Raw genomic sequence first — 22,615 nt, forward strand, 5'->3', positions numbered from 1 at the left:
GACATGCTTGTCATGTGGAACAGAATATATAAGTGCTTATGAACAACAAACATTGAGCCACTATAATACTTGCCAAATATCTGCCTTTCAAAAGATTCCCCGAATTCTGTGCATTGAAATAACCCTCTCTTCTTCCTCATTTCTGGTTATCTTGATAATTGTAAATGCCTAATTATTATCATTCTAATTACAATTAGAAACTGTCTAACCAAGAATGGAGGGTCATGTAATAGTCAGTGAATGAGATGTAGAAGGTATTTCAATTTTCTGGGACGTGTGGCAGTAAATGAAATGGGAATGTAACTATAGAGCTTGACTTTTTTCCCTCTCTACCCATCTTTGGAAAGGAAAAGTCATGACACGCTGGCAGAACCAGTGTGTGTTTATAAAGGAAAGCAGGGCAGGCCTGAGGCAAATTCAAACCTCTATTCTTTTTTTGGGGGGTGGAGTCCTATTCTGATGTACTTTAGTGGAAAGAACACTGTGTTTTGAATCTGAAGACCTGGATTTGAATCTTAACTCTAACATTCACTTACTACTGTAAGTGTTATGGTGTTATGAGGAAAGCATTCTGTCAATTGAATTATATCAATGTGAATTATTACCACTACTACTGATGATGATGATGGTGATGGTAATGATGATGATGATGACATGCTAGCTACCCAGAACCAGGTCACAGAGGAGTTCATTCGGTCCTCAGTAAACATGGGCCCAACTTCTTCCTTCTCCATCCTCCAACAAAATATATTCCACCTGTTCCTTTAGTTAGTTACTTCATTTTACTTGGGATAGCAATGGTATAGTAACTTCATTACTCCTGAAGTTAGTTACTTGGGATAGCAATGGTGGGGATAAATCTATTAAAATACACTAATCTCTATTGATATGTTTTCTAGTGACTGTGCTACACTTCCCAGATAACAGTGCCTTAACTCAATTAAAATGCCCTGTGAGTCAAAGAATTTCAGAGCTGAAAAGGAACATGGAAATCACCACACCCAACCCCCTCATTTTACAGATAAGGAATCTTTGGGCTAGAGAGGTTAAGTAACTTTATGAAAGCCACAGTGACAGAGGTGAGACTAGAACCCAGGATTCTTGACTGCTAATTCATTGTCCTTCCCATTGTGCCATCCTGTCTCCCTTGTACCATCCTTTAGTCTTTAAAAGTCTTTAAAGAATTATTCTTTCTTTGGAAAAATTTAGATTGTTTTTAGCATTCTTTTCTTTTAAAATTTTGAGTTTCAAATTCTTTCCCTCCTTCCTGCCCCCTTCCATGCCCATCAAGAAGGCAAGCAATACACTATCAATTATACATGTGAAATCATGCAAAACATATTTCCATATTAGCCATATTTTTAGAAGCATGAAAAGTAAAGAAAGTGAGAAAATTGTACTTCAGTTTGCATTCAGAGTTCATCAGTTCCCCCTCTGAAGTTGGATATCATTTTTTCATCATGAGTCTTTTGGAATTGTCTTGGGTTATTCTATTGATCAGAGTAGCCAAGTTAAAGAATGATTTTTAATGCTGTTAATTTCATGCATATGATAAGGATAAGTTTGTGTAGGGTGGCCTTTTGGTACTTTTCAAATTATCCCAAGGGGGCAAGCTGCCTAGTCTTATGGGAAAAGCCCTTTCAGTGAAAGATAATAATTGGGTCTCATACATCCTCTTCAATTCATCTATGTAGAAGCAGAAGTATTTTCTCTTTCTTCTTGACATGAATTACATCCAAGGAATAGGTTAGAAATTGGTGATGGGAGGAATGAGGGAGGCAGGGCAACCCACAGCATAGAGTCCAAAGAATGACACCACCACTTTCTGCCATACCCCACCCCTCTCTCTCCTTTCCTTTCCTTTCCTCCCCTTTCATCTTCATCTCATCTTTCTTTTACCCTTCTTTTTCTTTTTGGCAGCTATAGGTATTGCTTAGCCTAACTGGTATCACTTAGGAGTAAAAGTGATGTTAACAGGATGTACTAAAGAGAACTCTAGCCGAGACTCCTTTAACTGTTTATCCACTTACCTTTGCCCATACTCTTGGCTGATCTTATGATCTTGCGTGTGCACACACACACACATGGATACACACATGCCATTCCTATTTCCCCATCACTGGCTCTAAAATATTTTCATGCCATAATCCTCTAAAGATTCTCTGTGCTTCCCATTTTGCATGCGCATGCACACACACACACACACACACACACACACACACACAGAGTACGTTCTGTGTTATGTGTTTTCAAAGTCTGCTTTTTAAAACTCTGTAACTCTCTTTAAAATGCAACATAGGCATTTTAAAGTAAAGCAAATACAGCAGAATGGCCACCTTTGATGTTCTTATCACATCTGCCACAGCCTAATTCCAAGCCTAGGACTAGTACTGGACATTTGCTTGGCAAAATGATTCATATTTAACCGATACGCCAACAGGATCATGTTTCCTCTGGCCTTTTACATAAAGCTTTTCACTATAGCTTCACACCAGGAGACAGTTACTAGAAATATATCCTTAGCATGGTGACAATCCAGTTTAGCTCCTCCTACCCCTAAAATCAAAATCCAAAAAAAAAAAAAAGAACTAAAATTAAAAAGGCGATGCCTTGCACCAAGTATAACAACTCTGAAAGAAAGGAAGTTCTTGACTTTGGAAAGGAAACAAATTATAGGAACTACAGAAAACTTGGGGTATTTTACATTTGCCTGTCATTGTCAATTGTTCTCACACCACTTCTTCCTATGGTCATTCTCTCTCCTTCTTAAATAACTTTTCCAGTCTCTCCATCCCTCCTTACCCTCCAGCTCCTGTGTAAACTTACAAGCTTTACAAGACTTTGACCTGCAGCTGAGTAACTGCCAAGCCATAAACAAAGTTCAGAGGAGGAACAGAGGGCCTAGCTCATGGAAGATGGAGACAGGTCATCAAGAGGACAGAACTAAAAATACGAAAATCCAAGATTCTGGCTGGAAGCTGTTGGCAATCACCTATAGTCTGCTAGGTGTCTTACAGTACAGAGACACAATATTGCAGCTGTCTCATAAGAAAGATGCACGTGTGCCTCTACAACACACAATTTAGCACTCTTAGTCTCTATCGTCTTGCATTATTCTCTGTGATGGTCTTGTCTCCCCAACTAGATTATAAATTCCCTGAAGACAAAGAGCAAGTCTCATATCCATTTTAAAACTTTCATAGGTTTACAGCTGGACCTCAGATGCCATCTAGTTCCACTCTCTCATTTTAAAGATGGGGAAGGTATGGTTGGAAGAGTTTGTGATTTGCCCAAGGCAAGTCCTCTGATTCCAGAGGCAGTACTCATTCCATTACACCTTGCTTTCTACCTAGATGCAACAATCGGCCTTTATTCTTTATTCCAATGATGCATCTCTAGATCAACATGTGAAGGTATATGGTGGTGTGTGGTGGGTGGGTGTGATCATGTTTTTTTCAGACCTTCAATATGTCACAGATACCTCTGCTAGCATGCCAGAACAGATGTATCTGTGGGTGAGTGAGAGATAAATGATCATTACATAGAAGGTTAGGGTGGAATAACAGATGTCCCTAAGATTCCTGATTTGAGGAATCAGTGAAATATGCCTTTTCTCTCCTCTAAATACAAACCTAGTCTTTAGTGACCTTGCATGGACTGTAAAATGAGGAACATGTGCTTATCATCCTGCTAATTATTCATAAATGGACCTTAAGTACTATTTAAGATGAGCAGAATATGGAGTGCGTTTTCCATCCTAAAGAAAACCCTATTGCTACTGCTCATTTGAGTCATTTGGAAATCAACACTGTGACTAATCAAGTTGAAGTTTAAGAAATTAAAAACATGAATAACAATAGCTAATTTTAACGTAACACTTTAAGGGTTGCAAAGTGCTTTAGAAATACTGTCCTCACCACAACCCTGGGAGGTAGATGCTATTATTAGCCCTATTTTACAGTGGAAGAAACTGAGGCAGACTGAGGTTAAAGTGACTTGCCCAATGTCATACAGCTTATAAGTGTCTGAGACTGGATTTGAACTCAGGTCTTTCTGACTCCAGGTCCAGTGTTCTACCTACTGTTCCACCTAGCTGCCAATAGACCATAAAGCTAGAAAGAATCTTTACCTATTAGAATCTCCTATAAGAATATGTGTGAATAAAGCTTTTTCAATTTCAGGAAGGGAAAGTTAGTGATGAGAAGCCAGAGATTGCTCTTGGCAAAATTTCCCAGTCTATAGGGTTCCCTTTCTTGGCTTCTGCAGTATTCTTTATGTCCTTTCCTCTCCCCTTCTCTTCTTTCCCCAGGCTTTTTCATGCAAGCCCTGACTGTCTAGATAGTTCCTACCCCCAACCTCCACTGTATGCCACAAAAATCCTCCTTGGTTACAGTCCCACACCTTCCATCAAAGTGGTACCTGCTCTATGTTCTATTTCCCAACTTGAGATGACCCAGTTATCTCAGTTTCTATATAATAAGAACTTAATATGCTTTCTCTGCAAGAGAGCACTGAAATGTGCTTCAATACCTTAACACAAAATAGATGAATAATATCATCCCTTAGAATTATCAGAAATATTTCACATCAAGCCCCAGAACATTGCCGAGCCTCCTGGAAGACATTCCTAATTACTTAATGGAATTTGGCCCATCCAACAACCAAATGAATGAAAAATATCTGTTGCCCAGCTTTCAACATGCAATTGGATGGACACCATATACAGCTTGTCCAATAGTATGCATTTCTGTGACAAACAGTACAAATGGAAAATCAGTTGAACCCAGGAGTTGAGTAGAAGATAAGGCACTAGATTGCTTTGGGAAATTGCAGAGCCCTTTTACTGACCTAGAACTGTCCATGAAAGCAAAGATCTATGTTTTCAATTTTAACATTTTATTGGTCTTGCTATGTCAGTAAAATTTGAACTAGCATTGCCTCCTAAGAACTAATAATGAGTGTCATATAGAGGACAATAAGGACATGTATGGTGGATATGAACAGATTGCCACTTATAACAAAGCCAGAAATCCAAAATAAGAAAAGTAAGCAAAGGATGTCCTGAAGGAATTATATTGTAAAGAAGAATATAAGGGGTAGTGAGGTAGGTGTCTCTTCATGTAGCACAGGCTTTTTTTCATGGTTACTCTGTTAGGAGAAGTGCATATTATCAGAATTAATGTTTTGTTATAAAGAATTGTATGCATACAAGTATATTATCAGCAATCTCTAGTGAAAGATTACAATTTTAGTGGTTGTGGAAACCTAACACCCTATTTATTTCCCATAAGTTCAATGTATCAATATTTATGTTTTTAACTTTTGCACCATTTTCTAGGAAAATTACCTCTGCAAATGTTGAGGATTGACTGTATTTTAGAATTCTTCTTTTGAAAACTTGGTTCATATCCTTTGACTACATATCTATTGGAATCCCTAATTATTAAAGTTTTGCTGTCTCCTTGTAATCCAAATAACTTTTCCCTTAAGTACATAATGATATGTCTATGTATTAAGTATTGATATTATTTCAATTGAGAAGCAGTGTGAAGTAATGGAAAGAAAAATGGAAAGCCTTGGGTTCAAGACCCATGTCTGATACATACTGGCTATGTAATCCTGGCCAAATTATTTAACCTTTCAGTGCTTGAGGCCAGTAGTGTTAAAACTCAGATAGAAATTAGGGTCACTGATCCATACATAAGGATCCCTATAGGCCTTATATTGACTTGGTTTTAAAATGTAATGTTATCTACATTTAATTTTTAAAAATTTTCCAATTAAATTTTACTCTGGTTTGAACCATACGTGGGAGTGTGGTGGGTTACATGTGGCCCAAAAGTCATATGTCTGACACATCTGCTCTAAGTAACTCTTTAAGACTATAAGTCTAAGAGAAGAAACTGATTTGCATTGGTAAAAGATGCTTCACGCCTGGTGGGTATCATATAGAGGACAATAAGGAAATGTATGGTGGATATGAACAGACTGCCACTTAAAACAAAACCAGAAACCCAAAATAAGAAAAGTAAGTAAAGTATATCCTGAAGGAATTGTATTATATTGTAAAGAAGAAGATAAGGGGTAGTGAGGTAGGTATCTCTTCATGTAGCATAGGATTTTTTCATGGTTACTGTGTTAGGAGAAGTGCATATCATCAGAATTAATGTTTTGTTATAATTGTGTGCATACAAGTATATTATCAGCAATCTCTAGTGAAAGATTACAATTTTGGTGGTTGTGGAAACCTAACCTTATACCAATGAAATCACAGTTCTAGTCCCTTGTTGTTGAGTCATTTTTCAGTTATGTCTGACTCTTCATGATCCCAATTGGGGTTTTCTTGGCAAACATACTAGAGTGCTTTGTCATTTCCTTCTCCAGCTCATTTAGCAGATGAGAAAACTGAGGCAGACAGGGTTAAGCAACTTGCCCAGGGTCACACAGCTAGCAAGTGTCTGAGGTCAGGTCTTCCTGACTCCAGGTCTGGAGCTCTATCCACTGTGCCACCTAGCAGCCCTATTGTGGCACCCTGGTCATGGAAATGAGATGATTTGAGTTTGAATCTACCACTAGGCATTTGATTCTGGGCAAGTCCCATGTCTGTTCTAGACCTTGGTTTCCTCATCTGTAAAATAAGAAATACATGTAATGTATTCCCTATATCACACAACTGTTCTGAAGATAGTGCTTAGCAAACTTACAAGTCTGTACTCTGTCAAACCACTTAATCAGAGCTGCTAAACACAGCTTCCTTTAAGGTTTTTTTTTCTCCTCTGGGTGCCCTAGGATTGGAACCCAAGTCTACCAGCTCCAAATGGTTCTGAGGCTAAAGGGGGACCTACAGGAAGCCAAAGTTAATCCACAAAATACCCTTGAACATTCACAAAAATCTCCCAGATCTGAAAGGACCTTAGAATTTGGAATGTTAGTATACAAAACATCAAATGTTAGAGCTAGAAAAGATCTATAGAATGTTAAAATATAGATTGTTAAAAACAGTGCCTGACATGTAGTTTAATAAATACGTGTTGACTGACATAAAGTGTTAGTACTGGAAGGGGCCTTAGAACGTAGAATGTTAGAACTGGAAAGGACCTTAAAATGTAAACTGCTAACACTAGCTAGTGTCTGAGGCCAGATTTGAACCTAGATCCTCCTGACTCTAGGGCCAGCACTCCATCCACTGTAGCACCTAGCTGCCCCCATTCTCTTTCTGTGGTGCCTATAAGCACAATGTAGTTTCCCTGTTTATCTCTTTTAATTACGTATTTTTAGTGTTGCCTTATCTGAAATACTGATTGCTTCCTCTCATTTTTTAGTTTGCTTGAAGCAAAATTCTACTTTAGCCCCTTATTTTAGCTCTATGAGTAATTCTAGGTTTCCAGTGTGTTTTGTTTCTTTTCTCATTCATTTTGCTATTCTCATCTACTTTATAAGTAAGTTAATCCTATCCACATTCATAGTTATGATGCTTAATTGTGTATTTCCTTTGATCCTATTGTCTTATACTTTCCCTTTCTTTTTTTTCCCCTCTCTACCTTCTTCTGTGGGGGCCATCTCTAGCTGTCCTGATTTATATCTTGCCACTGGACCCAGATGGCTCACAGCCCTCCCTCACTTAAATCCAGTTCATTTGCAAGTCATGGTATCACCTTCCTGATGCCATGGTCCTCTTCAAGAAAGAAGGACAAAGAACAGCAACCTTTCTCTATGTAAGATATAAAGAAGTCAATGATGAAAGAAAAGGAATGTGAATGTTGCAAATGTGATTTATCATAAGACTAATCTAGTTCTGTTCCACTGCCCTTCATCTCTTCTCCTAGCATAGATTTAATCATTAGTTTCCCCTTGTGTCTCCATGAGTGTTACATGTAGAACCAGCTCAAATTTCATTATTCAATTGCTTCTTCCCCAAATCAAATCCATTTAAAAATTTTAATCAGGTAGAGGCTTTTTGGTATTAGGGGTAATCAATTGTGAAATGGCTTCTACTTTACAATTTTGCCCCAAATTTTAGAATCCTTTCTCCAGTCTAAAAAATGCAAAATAGTATTATTACATTTGCTCATCACATATTGCAAAAATCATATACAGGTAGAATAACAATTGAAGGATTAAATGTTTGTAATACTTCCATTAGAATGGAGTAAGGGATTAAGTTATGACACTTTTTATAATAGCAAAATTTATTGTTATATATTTTGTTTTTTATTATCTGACTACTCCAGAATCTAAAGGAAACTATTCTGGAAAGAGGTTCATAAAGTTCGTAGTGTCATAGATCTAGTGATAGAAGGTACTTTAAAGGCTTTATAGTTCACTGCCCCACCATCAGATAAAATGAAGTACTAAAGTCCAAAATCAAGTGACTTACCTAAGGTCACAGAGATAGCATCAGAAGCTGGATTTAAACCCAGATCATCTGACTCCAGAGCCAGACTTTTTAATTCTAACCATTTAAGATACCTATACACAATGTATAGAATATAAGAAAATTCAGTCTCGTAGGTATCACCGAGATTTAGAAGAATGAAAGTCATGAATGAAATATGATGATTCAAGGCCACACCAATATTCAAGAGAAACAGATTTATTTTTTAATGTAAATAGTATTTTATTTTTTCCAATTATATGTAAAGATAATTTTCAAAATTCATTTTTATATGATTTTTGAGTTCCAGATTTTTTTCCCGTCTTCATTTTCTTTTCCCCTCCCCAAGATAGCAAGCAATCTGATATAGGTTATATATGTGCAATCATGTAAAACATATTTCAACATTGGTCATGTTTTAAAAAGAAGAAACAGAGCAAAAGGAAAAAAATACACAAAAAAAAACCCCAAAGAAAATTAAAATCATATGCTTCAATCTGCATTCAGACTCCATCAGCTCTTTCTCTGGATATGGATAGCATTTTTCATCATGAGTCTTTTGGAATTGTCTTAGATAACTGTATTGCTGAGAAGAGCTAAGTCAGTCATAGCTGATCATCACACAATGTTGCTGATATTGTGTACAATGTTCTCCTGGTTCTGCTCATTTCACTCAGCATTAGTTCATGTGTTTTCAGGGTTTTCTGAAATCCACCAGCTCATCATTTCTTATAGCACAATAGTATTCCATTACATTCATACACCACAACTTGTTCAGCCATTCCCCAATTGATGGGCATGCCTCCAATTTCCAATTCTTTGCCACCACAAAAAAAGAGCTGCTATTAATATTTTTGCACATGTAGGTCCTTTTCCCTTTTTTATGATCTCTTTGGGATACAGATCTAGTGGTGGTATAGCTGGGTCAAAGGATATGCATGTTTTAGAGCCCTTTAGGTATAGTTCCAAATTGTTCTCCAGAATGGCTGGGTCAGTTCACAAGCCCACCAGCAATGCATTAGTGTCTGGGGTGGGGGGCTGCAGGTGAATTTTTAGCCAAAAAAAGAAACCACAAAAGATACAACAGACAATTTCGATTGCTTGGAATTTAATTATCCTGCTATCCTATTTGCTATTCCTCACACAGCACTCCATCTCAAATTTTAATTCCTTTGTACTGTGACTCTCCCTGATTCCTGAAATGCTCCCACTTCTGCCTCTTAGAATCCCAGGCTTCCTTTAAAACCCACATCTATAATCATTTCTTCCAAGACACCTTTTCTGGTATCTGTAGCTGCTATCACCTTTTCCCCTAAGCTATCATCTCCCTTCTTTATATTTATCTTGTCTTCACCTATTTATGTACATGTTATTTTTCCCATAAAGTCCTTTAGGGCAGGGAATGGTTTTGCTTTTTCTTTGAATCCCCACATGACTATAGTAAGCACTTAATAAATGCTTCTTAATTGATTAAAAAGTTTTTTACAGAAACAAAATTAATGCATTGAATAAGAAAGAAAATGGTTAACTGGGAGAAAAATTTTATATCAAATACCTTTGATAAGGGTTGGTATCCAAGATATGTACAATTAATATGTATGTATTTGTGTGTGTGTGTGTGTGTGTGTGTGAGAGAGAGAGAGAGAGAGAGAGAGAGAGAGAGAGAGAGAGAGAGAGAGAGAGAAAGCAAAAGCCATTCCCCGTTAGATAAATGGGTCAAAGTATATGAACAAACAGTTCTCAAAAGAATTGCACATACTAACAATCATATGAAAGAATGCTCCAAATCATAGTAAGAGAAATGCAAATCAAAACAACCCTGAAGTTTTTTACCTTAAAACCAGAAAATTGACAAAAATGACAAAAAAAAAATATATATATATATATGTATATATATATAACACAATGTGAGAGGGGTTGTGGAAAGATAAGCACATTAATGCATTGTTGATGGAGCTATGAATTAAAAAGTGACTATTAATGTCTTTACCTTTCGACACAGTTTCCATTGGTAGACACATATCCTAAACAGGTCAGTGATAAAAGGAAAGGTCCCATATGCAACAAAATATTTATAATAATACTTTTTATAGTAGCAAAGAATCAGAAACAAAGTAGATAACCTTTGGATAATGATTAAACAAATTGTGGCACATGAATATAATAGATTATTATGTTACAAGAAATAATGAATATGACACAGAAAAGCATGGGATAGCTGAGTGAAATAAACAGAAACAGAAAAACAATATGCAGTGTCATGCTTACTTCAACTGAGAGAGATGATAATAATGATGCTTTCCTCTCTCTCTCTTCCCCTCATCTTCTTGCTTTCTCTCCCAGAGAGAGTTGTTACAGAGTCTTTCTCTTCTTTAAGGTTTTGTTTATACTTTATGTACAAACATTTATTAATACCAATGCCAACTGGTTAAAGAAATAATCCTAACTGCTCCTGATACTGTGCTTCATTATTTGAGAAGGTGATGGAAAATGGTCAGTGAATGGCCTGTTGATAAAAAGGTAAAGGACAAAGGGAACAAGCCTCTTGGGGACCAGTTTGATGACCTCACTAGAAGATATTGAGGGCCCTGCAGGATCAGAGGCATGAATTGCTTATCCATGTATTGAATCTGGCCACATATTTTCCCTATGCACATCCACTCTTCCCATTAATAGTAAGCATATTTGCAGGAGAGAGACAGACAGACAGACAGAGAAAGGGAGGGAGGGAGAGAGAGAGAGAGTATTCTCTAAGTTTATGAGGAAAATGATCTATTGATACTTTTCTTACTATGTTATTTCATTATGTCTTTGCTTTCAATTAATTATGTACTCTTGCTAATTTTTGTTTTTGTCACTCAGTCGTTTTTCAGTCATGTCTGACTTTTCATGATCCCATTTGGGATTTTCTTGGCAAAGATACTGGAGTGGGTTGCCATTTCCTTCTCCAGCTTATCTTACAGATGAGGAAACTAAGGCAAACAGGGTTAAGTGACTTGCCCAGGGTCACACAGCTAAAAAGTGTGTGAGGCTGCATTTGAACCCAGGGATATGAGTCTTCCCGACTCCACGTCAGGCACTCTACTGAGCCACCTACCTGCCTTTGTTGACTCATAAAGGTGTACAAATTGATGAGAACTTCTAAACTATGGTTTTTAGTGAGTTTGGACCCACAGAGAATATGAAACTGAGGGTAGCCTCGTCTGGAAGGCCCCACTTTGAGTTAAGGGAGTGTCCCCAAGTGCTACATAAAGCAAAGGACCTAATATTAGCACTATCCACAAGTGGAATGGGCTGACTTAGGTGACAACAGATTCCCCCTATCTGGAGGCCTTCAAGGTGGAAAATCAGTTCATGTTATATAGAGGTTCACTCAGGTATGTGTGAGAGTAGATGATCTCTGAGGTGCCTTCCAACTCTGAGAAGCCACAATTCTGTAAGGACACATGTCATGAGACCCACACAAGCTACAATACAGCATATGAAGGAGACTTGTGAATAGGAAAATTTCTAGAGTATAAAAGAGGTGCTTTGATACTAAAGATGGGAAAGCTGAGTTTTCAAGAGAAGAAAGATAGCAGATTTTTCAGACTATAAGGGGAAGGGGAAGGGAACAAGCATTTATTAAGTTTCTGCTGTGTGCCAGGCACTGCGCTAAGTGTTTTTAGAAATATTATCTTATTTGATCCTCTTATTATCCCCATTTTACTGTTGAGTAAACTGAGAGAGTTAAAGTGACTTGCCCAGGATCACACAGCTAGTAAGTGTCTGAGATCAGATTTGAATTTGGGTCTTCTAGGCCCAGCATTCCATAAGCCAGCAACCTTGACCTTGATTACTTACAAAATTCTAAAATGTATTTTATAAGGACAGATTGCAAACATACAAAAAGGGAAGTGTTAAAAAACCAGTAAGTCATGTCAGACTAACTTCATTTCTTTCTTTCTTTCTTCCTTTCTTTCTTTTTAAACAGGATTACTAGATGGGAAGATCAAGAAAATTCCATAGGCGTAGTAAACCTGGATTTCATCATGGCATTTGATGAAGTCTTTCATGTGGACAGGATGGAAAGGTGTGGGCTAAATTATCGTATAGTCTGGTGGATATGGAATTGGTTCAGTGACTGGACTCAAAGAATGGTAATTAATGGATTCATGTCAGCCTCTTTTTTAAATTTTTTTTTCATATGCTTTTGAGTTGAAAATTTTCCTCCCATTTTCTCCCCCCCACCCTCCCCAAGATGGCGCACAATCTGACATAGGCTTTACATTTACATACCCATTAAACATATTTTCACATTAGTGAAGTTGTAAGTAAAAATTAAAACCAATAGGAGGAACCATCAGAAAGATGAAACAAAACTCAACAGAAGGTAAAAATAAGTGATAGTGATTCGACTTCCATAGTTCTTTCTTTGGATGTGAACAGCATTTTCCTTCCCGAGGCCTCTGGAGACGTCTTAGATCCTCGTAATGCTGAGAAGGGTTCAGTTTAACATTCTTAGTCATTGCATAACGTGGCTGCTTCATGTCAACCTCTTTAAAGAACTCTAGTGGAATTCCATGGAACCCTGTAACTGGTCCTTTTCCATTCAGTGGAGTATTTCTAATACACAGCAGATCACACAAAAAGGCATATGAAACAGTGAATCACTGTTTCATACCACTTGCTTTTTTTTTAAGTGCCAGGCTTCTCTTCTTATCTGTGAATTTTTAAAAATTCTGCAGTGGTCCTTTTCGACCTATTACTAACAACCCCCTTCCCCAATTACCCTCCCCAATGAAGAAGCCTAGAAAAGAAAAAGAAAAAAAAAACCTTGTGACAACTAAGTAGAGTCAAGCAAAATGCATCCACACAGTGGCCATGTCCAAAAATATGTGTCTCTTTCTGCACCTAGAGTCCAACACGTCTCACTCAAGAAGTGAGCAAGATGCTATCATAGGTCTTTTGGAGAAACAGTTGATCATTAAACTAAACGGAGTTCTTAAGTCTTGCAAAGATTTTTTTTTTCTTTACAGTGTTGTTGTCTTTGTATAAATGGTTCTCCTGGTTCTGCTCATTCTGAAATCATCTCTTTCAGAGTTATTCATGGTGCAATAATATTCTATTACATTCCCATACCAACATTTCCAGTTTGTTCAGCTATTCCCCAATTGCTGGGTATCCCCTATAATTGTATTTCTTTTCTTTTCTTTTTTTCTTTTTAATCTCCCTTCAAGATCAGGAAGGGTTTGCTTTTGACCCTTCCCTACCCTGTATTATCCTCTCTTAATGACCAACACTACCTCTTCATCCTGGTTTGTTCCCTGTTGAGTCTGCTGTATTGCTACACTAAATTATTTGTGTGTTTGTTTAACCTTCCTTTGCCTATTTCACATAAACGTGAGGTTCATCAGAGAACTTCTCCCCCACTCTATTCCTTCGATGTTTGTAAACTCTTCTCCTCATGAATAAGAGAGATAGCAAGTTCCAACTCCTTCCTTTCTACAATAGTAAATTCTGTAAAAATTTTTCTTTTTCATTTTTTTCCAGATTAACAAGGATTTAATTTTTTTAATTCAATTTTATCTTATATTCAGGTTCTAATTCTTTCCCTCCTTTTTCCCTCTGTTCCTCCCTCATTGAGAAAACAAGAAAAAACAAAACCTGTTATAAACATGTGTAGTCAAACAAAACAAATTCTTGCATGAACCATATCTCAAAAGACATGAGCTTCAACCTATACTCTGAGTCCGTCACTTCTCTATCTGGAGATGGATAGCATATTTCATCTTGAGTTCTCTGGAATTGTGTTTGGTCATTTTGCTTATCAAAGTTCCCAAGTCTTTCACAGTTGTCTTTACAATATTGTTGTTATTATATAAATTGTTCTCCTGGGTTTGAGCACTTCACTTTGCTTCAGTTCATACAAGTCTTTCTATGTTATTTTAAAACCATCTCCTCCATCATTTCTTTTTTTTTCTTTTTGGCAATTGGGGGTTAAGTGACTTGCCCAGGGTCACACAGCTAGTTAAGTGTCAAGTGTTTGGTCTGAGAGCAGATTTGAACTCAGGTCCTCCTAACTTCAGAGTTGGTACTCTATCCACCGCGCCACCTCGCTGCACCCCCTCCATCATTTCTTATAGCACCGTAATATTCCATCACCTTCACATACCATAACTTGTTCAGTCATTCCCCAGTTAAAGGATACCCTCTTAGTTTCCAATTCTTTGGCACTACAAAAAGTTGCTACAATTTTTTTTACATATAGGTCCTTTTCCTCTTTCTTTCATCACTTTGAGGTATAGACTTAGTAGTGATATGCTGGGTTAAAGGATATGCAGAGTTTTATAGCCCTTTGGGCTTAATTAATAGCTAATTAATAGCTTTGGGGATATAGTTCCAAACTGCTTTTCAGAATGATTGGACCAGTTTCCAATGCATTAATATATCTACTTTCCTGCATCCCCTTTGGCATTGGTCATTTTCCATTTTTTGCCAACTTACCCAATCTAATGGGTATGAGGTGATAACCTCAGAGTTGTTTTAATTTATATTTTTTTAATTATCAGTGATTTAGAGCATTTTTTTATATAGCTGTTAATAGCTTGGATTTCTTCCTTTGAAAACTGTTTTTTCATATTCCTTGACAATCTGTCAACTGCAAAATGTAGATTCCTTTTACTCTCTTTTCTCTTTCCCCTCTTAAAATTCAGAACAGAACCAATTCATCCCCTGGTACTCTGTTTTTCCTTTTTGATTCCCTTAATAACTTTTGAATTCATTAGGCTCTGAAGAGACACTTGTTTCTCCTCTCCTTTTAGTCCTACATCATTACCCAGCCCCTCCCAATTGCCCATATAAATATATCTTTCTAGATTTATGCTGCTCTCCAGAGCTTCCAAAGACCCCCACTATGGGTTTACGATGACCATGGGACTTGGGTGGGGAAAGTTCCCTTATCTTGCTGTCTCCAGGTCAAGAACCCTGCAAGCTACATGTGATGTTGGCCAGCTTCTACCCATGTTGGGAAGCTACACATTTCTTTGCCTTTATGAAGCACTGGCTTTGCTGATAACCACCTTTCCTAACATCTGTGGGCTTCTGGCTGAGTTTTTATATTGTCCTTAGGGTGGAAGAAATCATTTCTTGTTGTTTCTCATTGGGTTTCTTAATCATTATTTATTGTGAATTTCAGGTTTTTACTAGGGTAGATATGTGGGAGCCTTGTAGTCTGCCTCTATTCAGGCAGCCATCCTGGCAGGAAGTCCCTTATCCCCATTTTATAGATGAAGAAACTGAGATTCAGACACATTAAGTGACTTGCACATTGTCACATAACTAGTAAACAATACAGGCAAGGTTTGAGTCCAGGTCCAACTATATCCATCTTCCAGGCTGCCTCTCAGGATGTCACAGAAAGTTTAATCAACAATTAATGTACCTATGGACAGCTAGGTGGCACAGTAGATAAGAGTACTGGCTCTGGATTCAGGAGGACCTAAGTTCAAATCCGGCCTCAGACGCATAATGCTTACTAGCTGTATGACCCTGGGCAAGTCACTTAACCCCACTGCCTAACCAAAAAACAAAAAACCAATCAATGGATCTAGCTGTGTGACTACAAGCAAATCACTTAATCCTGATTGCCTCACCAAAAAATAAAAATTAATGGATGTTTAACCTAGAGAAGAAAATATTTAGAGGAAGGATATTAAACAGCTCTTCAAATATCTGAAGGGCTGTCATTTAGATTAGGGATCACAATGGTTTTTCTTGAACCCAGAGAAGCGGGGTTAGCAGGAATTGATTGAAGAAGAGAGGCAGATTTTGCTTGATGAAAATCTTCTCAATAGATTTGTTAAGTGTCTGAGGCTGGATTTGAACTCAGGTCCTCCTGACTGCAGGGCCAGTGCTCTATCCACTGAGCCATCTAGCTGCCCCATTATTATTATTTTTCTTCAAAATAATTCCATTAGTCAATAAGCATGGTATTAGTCTATATTTGCCTATGGACTCTAGTGGACTTTCGGGTCCACTGAAAACTATATCAGGACCTGATCCTGACACTGAAGGCCCTTGATAATTTGGCCCCAATGTACCCTCCAGTTCAGTTCAAGAAACATTTATTGAGTGGGCTACTATATGCAAAGCATTGATGGGTACTGGAGGATACAAAAACACAAGCTAGTCCTTCCCTCAAGTGGCTTACATTTTATTTGCATTTTAGCTTTCCAACTTTATTTCACCTTATTCTCTTTCACATACTCAATGTACCAGCCAGACTGTGAGTGTCTCATATCTAGAATACTTCAACAATTAAGGACATCATGATTTATGTTTGCCAGATGCTCTGATTGCTCTTGCATTTTTCCAAAGTGACATTTACATAATTCCATCTGCCCAAGTTTTCTCTTTTTACCACCGCAATGCTTCCATGTTAGGACATTCAAGAATATTATACATACTTGCCCAGAATTCCTGCACCTTCTCAAATCATGAAAATACCCTCGCTATATAGCCAGTTTATTTTTTGTTGTCAGGCTCTCTCTGACCTCAAAATTCCAATGAAAAGAAAATAGGAAGGAATTCCAAAGAGTAGGGCTACCGGCATCTCTTAGAAACCTTTCTCCCTGTCACTAGTCAAGACATCACCCTCATGATGTCATTGGTCCTCTTTAAGAATGAAAAGTGAGGGGCAGCTAGGTGGTGCAGTGAATAGAGCTCTGTCCTTGGAGACAGGAGGACCTGAGTTCAAATACAGCCTCAGACACTTAACACTTAATTAGTTGTATGACCTTGAGCAAGTCACTTAACCTCGATCGCCTTACCCCCCCCAAAAAAAGAATGAGAGATAAACAACAACAACAGCTTCAGGAAGGTGAAGTGGGGTCTGAGGCCCACATGTGAGGGAAAGAAAGCTCTTAAGGTCACTGAGTGTTGGAGACCAGAGCAAATTCTTAATGTCAGCCCTCAAATGGAAGAAGTTTCTCCCACATAGTCGTCATTTTCAGCCCAGAGTCACCCTAGCAACCAACCAACATGAAGTTCTATCACTCATGGCATGATGGCAGCCAACCAAACTATTTTTTTACTGTAGATTACTATCACTAGTAGTCAAGACACATGTCTCTATTTTAACAACAGGCTTCTTTCTTCTCTTATTCAGAGTTGAGGGAGAAAGAATGGACATGGGTCTTGGTCATGCAGTGGACAACAGCAGACTTCCTCTGGTTATCTCAACAGTCCTGGTGCCACTTCAGAACAACAGCCACCCCAAGACATCGATGCCTCTGATAGGTCGTGATATGACAGAATTATACAAGGAACACAAACTGGAAAGAAACGACACCAATTTAGCATATGAACCAATGCCGGGAGAAATCGCCACAGTCAGCGTGATTTTTGGGATTCTGTGGTTGTTTTCTGTCTTTGGAAATGCTCTGGTTTGCTTGGTCATCCATAGGAGCAGGAGGACTCAGTCCACCACCAACTACTTCGTGGTTTCATTAGCATGTGCTGACCTCCTCATCAGTGTGGCTAGTGCTCCTTTTGTGTTACTGCAGTTTACATCTGGTAGGTGGACCCTGGGTAGTGTCATGTGTAAACTAGTAAGATACTTTCAACACCTCACACCAGGGGTACAGATCTATGTGCTCCTTTCCATCTGTATAGACAGGTTCTATACCATAGTCTACCCTCTGAGCTTCAAGGTGTCCAGAGAAAAAGCCAAGAAAATGATTGCAGCATCTTGGATCTTTAACGCTGCCTTTATGTCCCCTATATTCTTTTTCTATGGCTCCAGTTGGGATCATCACTGTAATTTTTTCCTCCCTTATTCTTGGGATGGGACTGTCTATAGTATTATTCATTTTCTGGTGGGTTTTGTGATTCCATCATTCTTCATCATCATATTCTACCAGAAGGTCATCAAATATATTTGGAGGATAGGCATTGACAGTCGAACGGTGAAGAGGACGATGAACATCGTTCCAAGGACAAAAGTGAAAACTATCAAAATGTTCCTGATGTTGAATCTAATATTTTTGCTCTCTTGGCTTCCTTTTCATGTGATCCAGCTATGGCATCCCCATGAAAGAGACTATAGGAAAAGTTCCTTGGTTTTCACAGTGATCACTTGGATATCATTCAGCTCCTCAGCCTCCAAGCCTACCTTATATTCCATTTACAATGCCAACTTCAGGAGAGGGATGAAGGAGACTTTTTGTATGTCCTCAATGAAATGCTACCGAAGCAATGCCTATACTATCACAACCAGTTCAAGGGTGGCCAAAAAAAATTATGTTGGCATTTCAGATGTCCCTGTCACAGCCAAAACTGTAACCAAAGACTCAATATATGACTCATTTGACAGGGAAGCCAAGGGAAAAAAGCTTGCTTGGCCCATTAATTCAAATCCACCAAATACTTTTGTCTAATTCCTCTCCATTCTTTTGATAACTATGATGCACCAAATAGACTAAAAAGCTTTAAAACTTCAGGAATGGATGGATATTTACTCTTTTGCGTACAAATTTGAGGGGGAAATGTTTTATTTTGTTAAGATGCATTGATTTAATTGTAATATGACTTTTTTAATAATTTTAGTTACTTCCTAGTTTTTTGAGGTTCATTCACGTTGGAATTTTTGTTGACTGTACTTTATGGATATGAAGTAGATTGTATTGAACATAGTCCATTAACAGTTTAAAAAACTCATAAACCTAGCCAAGGCCATATAATACACATAAAGATACTTTTTTAAAGTGTTACTTTTCTTTTATAAAAAAGCGTTTTGCAACTCTAGGGCTTCCATCATATGGTTTAGTTTTCACTTTTCACAGGTCTGACTTCTATGAGATAACCCCAGGTTAATGTTGTTTACTTGCCTTATGAAACCGACATTCTTCCAGATACTCCCATTTGGATTCACAGTGGGAATCATGGATGACTTTGGAAAACAGCATGTGCCCTTATTCAGTAATCAGTTTTGACTCCAGATTTTTGATCTACTTCTTACTTTCTAATTCTTTCTTATCTAAGGCAATTGGCGAAGCCCCAACAGCTTTAGCAATCAATAATTTCTTCCCAATTGTTTCTAATCTGGGTTGCTTTTGGAATGTTTCTTTGATTTAAATATTATTGATACAAATTAGCAGGTGCACGTGCTGTGCCCAGAAAATGCCAAGGGTGGGAGTGGCAAATGACTTTCCCCTTTATTCGGTAGTTCATAATGAGACCGTGTGCTTCCCTTATCCCCTCCCCTCCTCACCATCCCAAAAACGATATGAGACTAAAGAACCCACCTTTCTTCCCAAGACCCCAAGGCCCCAGAACAGAAAGCATCTTTTCAGCCAAGCCCATTTCCATCTCATCACTTTTCAGGTCACATTTGACATTCTTCAGACCTAGGCTATCCTGTAACTTTTACAGGCCTGATTTTACAGGCCTATATTCTTGAGCCCCATCTCTGGTATCCATCTTTTTTCTCTCCCCATCCACCCAACTTGTTTTTACTTTAAAAAAAAATAGAAAGCTCATAACAAATCCTTGAATGTTTATCAGACATCCCCACATTTAGACTGTGGTCTTGGTTTGCTCCTTTCACCTTAGCTTCATTTGTAATTGAGTAGTGGATACTAAGTAAGACCCACAGACCATCAGCAAACCACATTCTTCAACACTATGGGGCTTTATGGGAGGGGAATTATTTTACACACACACACACACACACACACACACACAGTTTCCCAAAGAAAACAGTATGTTTTGCCTCTTTTTCTTATTGCCTATTAGTAGAAAATTGGGTTGGTGAGTGAACAATTTTCATCTCTAGAAAGTTGCTGCCCCCATATAGCTAAAATTCCCTCATCTTAAAGATAAAGTGGAACAAGAGAATAGGGATCAAGGGAAGGAGGAGATTGGTGGGTGGTGTTAAATAGGGGCAACAATATTTTTTCTGACACTTTTTGCAAGCCACAGGTTCCTGAGCCACCCAGTAAAACTGACCTTACAAGCGCAATCACTTGCCTCCATTAACAAGTTCCAAAGCTGACAAAGACATTCTATGTGCCCATTCACTCTTCCCCCAAACCCTTCTGGGTTTCTGTGGTCTGGTATTTCAGACTCTTCTCAAACTATTGCCTCTCAGTCCTAAAGCAGGCTGTGGGGGCACATTTGGTTGAAAATTTGGACAAATTCCCAAAACTTCAAAGAACAACATTCAATCTCCTATTTGCCTAGCAACAGCCAAGAATTAAAAACATGAGCAGCTGGGAGGTGGGTGTTTTTTATTCATCTTCATTAGGTAGCTAAGAAAACTGCAGCCTGATCCCCAAGATCTCACATATACTTGACCTGTCACATCCATGCACGCTATCATCCTGTACTTCTCCATTTCATATTTAGACTCCTGGAAAGAGTTATCCATATTATTGCTTCCATTCCTGCACCTATCCACATCTTGGGCCCAGGGTCTCAGTGTCCTCTACTAAATCAAATGGCCCTTTCTCAGTCATCATCATATTTGACCTCTCAGCAGAGAGCTCTGTGAAACTGTTGAACCCCTACTTCCCCAGTATATTCTTCTTTTCCTTTGGAATACTGCCTTCTCCTGGTTTTCTCCTACCAGTCTGACCACCCCTTCTCAGTCTCTAATCATTATTCATATCCCACTTTCTGTCCTCTCTTTTATATATATCTTGGACCTCTCCTAAGCAAAGATGGTTTTCATTACCTCCCCTATGCAGAGGATTCAAATTTGTGTTCCCAGCCCAAATTTCCCACCCAAACTCTAGCGCCATTTGCTAACTAACTGTTAGGTATCTCCACTTGGATGTCCCATCAGCATCTCGAGTATAGCATGTCCAAAGTAGAACTCACCACCTTTCTCCCCTTATCCCAACATCCCTCTACTTTCCTACATCCACCACTATCCTTCCTGTCACACAGGTTCACAACCTTGGAGTCTTTCCTGACTTCCTTAACTCCCTACCTCTAATCAGTTACCAAGTCTTTTTCCTCTACCTGCATAATATTTCTTGCATCTGTTCCCTCTGTTCCATTAAGAATATCACTACTCAAGGCCCTCATCACCCCTACAGCCTATTGCCATAGCTTCTGAATTGGTCTTTCCCTTTTATAATTTACTGTCCATACAACTGCCAAATTGATATTCTAAGACATAAGTCTGGTCATGTCATTCCTTTGCTAAAGAACCTTCCATAACTTTGGCATCCAAGATAAGACAGACATTCCTATGTCTGTCATTTAAAGTCATCCATAATCTGACTCCCCCTTTCCAGATTGATTTCATAGTACTTCCCTTTGTGCATGCTACATTTCAGATCTCCGACCTTTGTGCCTTTGCACAGGCTTGTTCCCCATGCCTGGAATATACAATTTCCTCCCCTCCACCTAGTAGAATCTGTATCTTCCTTCAAGGCTCAGCTCAGATTGAGCTCCTGTGTTGAGGCTTACCTGATCTCCCTCCCTCCCTCCTACCATGTGAGTGAATTCTCCCTCCTCAATTCTCCTTGCACTAAATTTATCTGTTTATATGTTAAGTTCCCCAGTAGAATGTAAGCTCCTTGAGGGCAGGAACTGTTTCCTTTTTATTTTTGTATCTCCAGTGCCTACCAAAGTGCCATGCAAATAGTAGGCATGTAATAAATGTTTGTTGAATTGAATTCAGTTGACTATGTAGAGTGATAAAGAGTCTACAAAGGAGATGACCTGAATTATATTGGGATAGAGCAACAAGAAGCCAATTGGAAATAACATTCTTACCCAGTGCACAGATGCCCACAGCTTGCCTTGGGCATCGTTTACTTTTTTGTTTCTTTTTTAGTTACGTATAAAATGAGAAATTTGGACCACAACATTTCTAGTCCTTTCCCCCTCTAACATACTATTGTTTCTATGCCCCTCATATAAGGAGAAAGTCACACACCAATTGAAATGGTCTTTGATTTTTCCCTTTCCCGGATATCATGCAGTGGGGACACGAGCTATTTCTGACTGCAAAACAGCCTTGCTTCCAGCAGAGGTGTATGTTTTCTTATGTCTCCACTGCTTTACTCAGGGTGGCAGGAAGGGAAAAATGATGTCCTGTCCCAAAATCCTTCCTGAGAAAGAGCAGATCTACACAGGGGCCATTCTACAAAGACATAACTACTGGACACATATATTTTGCAGTCACTCAACTGACTACCCTCTTGCACCTTAGCAATACTCAGCTCTTCTGTAGGAAGCAACATAGTT

General features: G+C 38.4%; 1 protein-coding gene across 16 annotated transcripts in view; it reads left to right on the forward strand.

Annotated features, from left to right (window-relative positions):
• Positions 1-22,041, forward strand: part of GPR19 (G protein-coupled receptor 19) — a 65,342-nt gene extending 43,301 nt beyond the window's left edge. For all 16 annotated transcript variants that reach the window (XM_078155779.1, XM_021001560.2, XM_021001559.2 and 13 more), the window contains 2 exons: positions 12,348-12,513; positions 17,523-22,041. In XM_078155779.1, coding sequence (XP_078011905.1) covers positions 17,539-18,792 — 1,254 coding nt within the window. In that variant the 5' untranslated portion in view covers positions 12,348-12,513; positions 17,523-17,538 and the 3' untranslated portion in view covers positions 18,793-22,041. The remainder of the gene's footprint in view (positions 1-12,347; positions 12,514-17,522) is intronic.
• The last annotated feature ends 574 nt before the right edge of the window (positions 22,042-22,615 follow it).

Source organism: Phascolarctos cinereus, unplaced genomic scaffold, assembly GCF_003287225.1.
Source record: "Phascolarctos cinereus isolate Bilbo 61053 unplaced genomic scaffold, phaCin_HiC Scaffold_1;HRSCAF=81, whole genome shotgun sequence".
Taxonomy (NCBI): Eukaryota; Metazoa; Chordata; class Mammalia; order Diprotodontia; family Phascolarctidae; genus Phascolarctos; species Phascolarctos cinereus.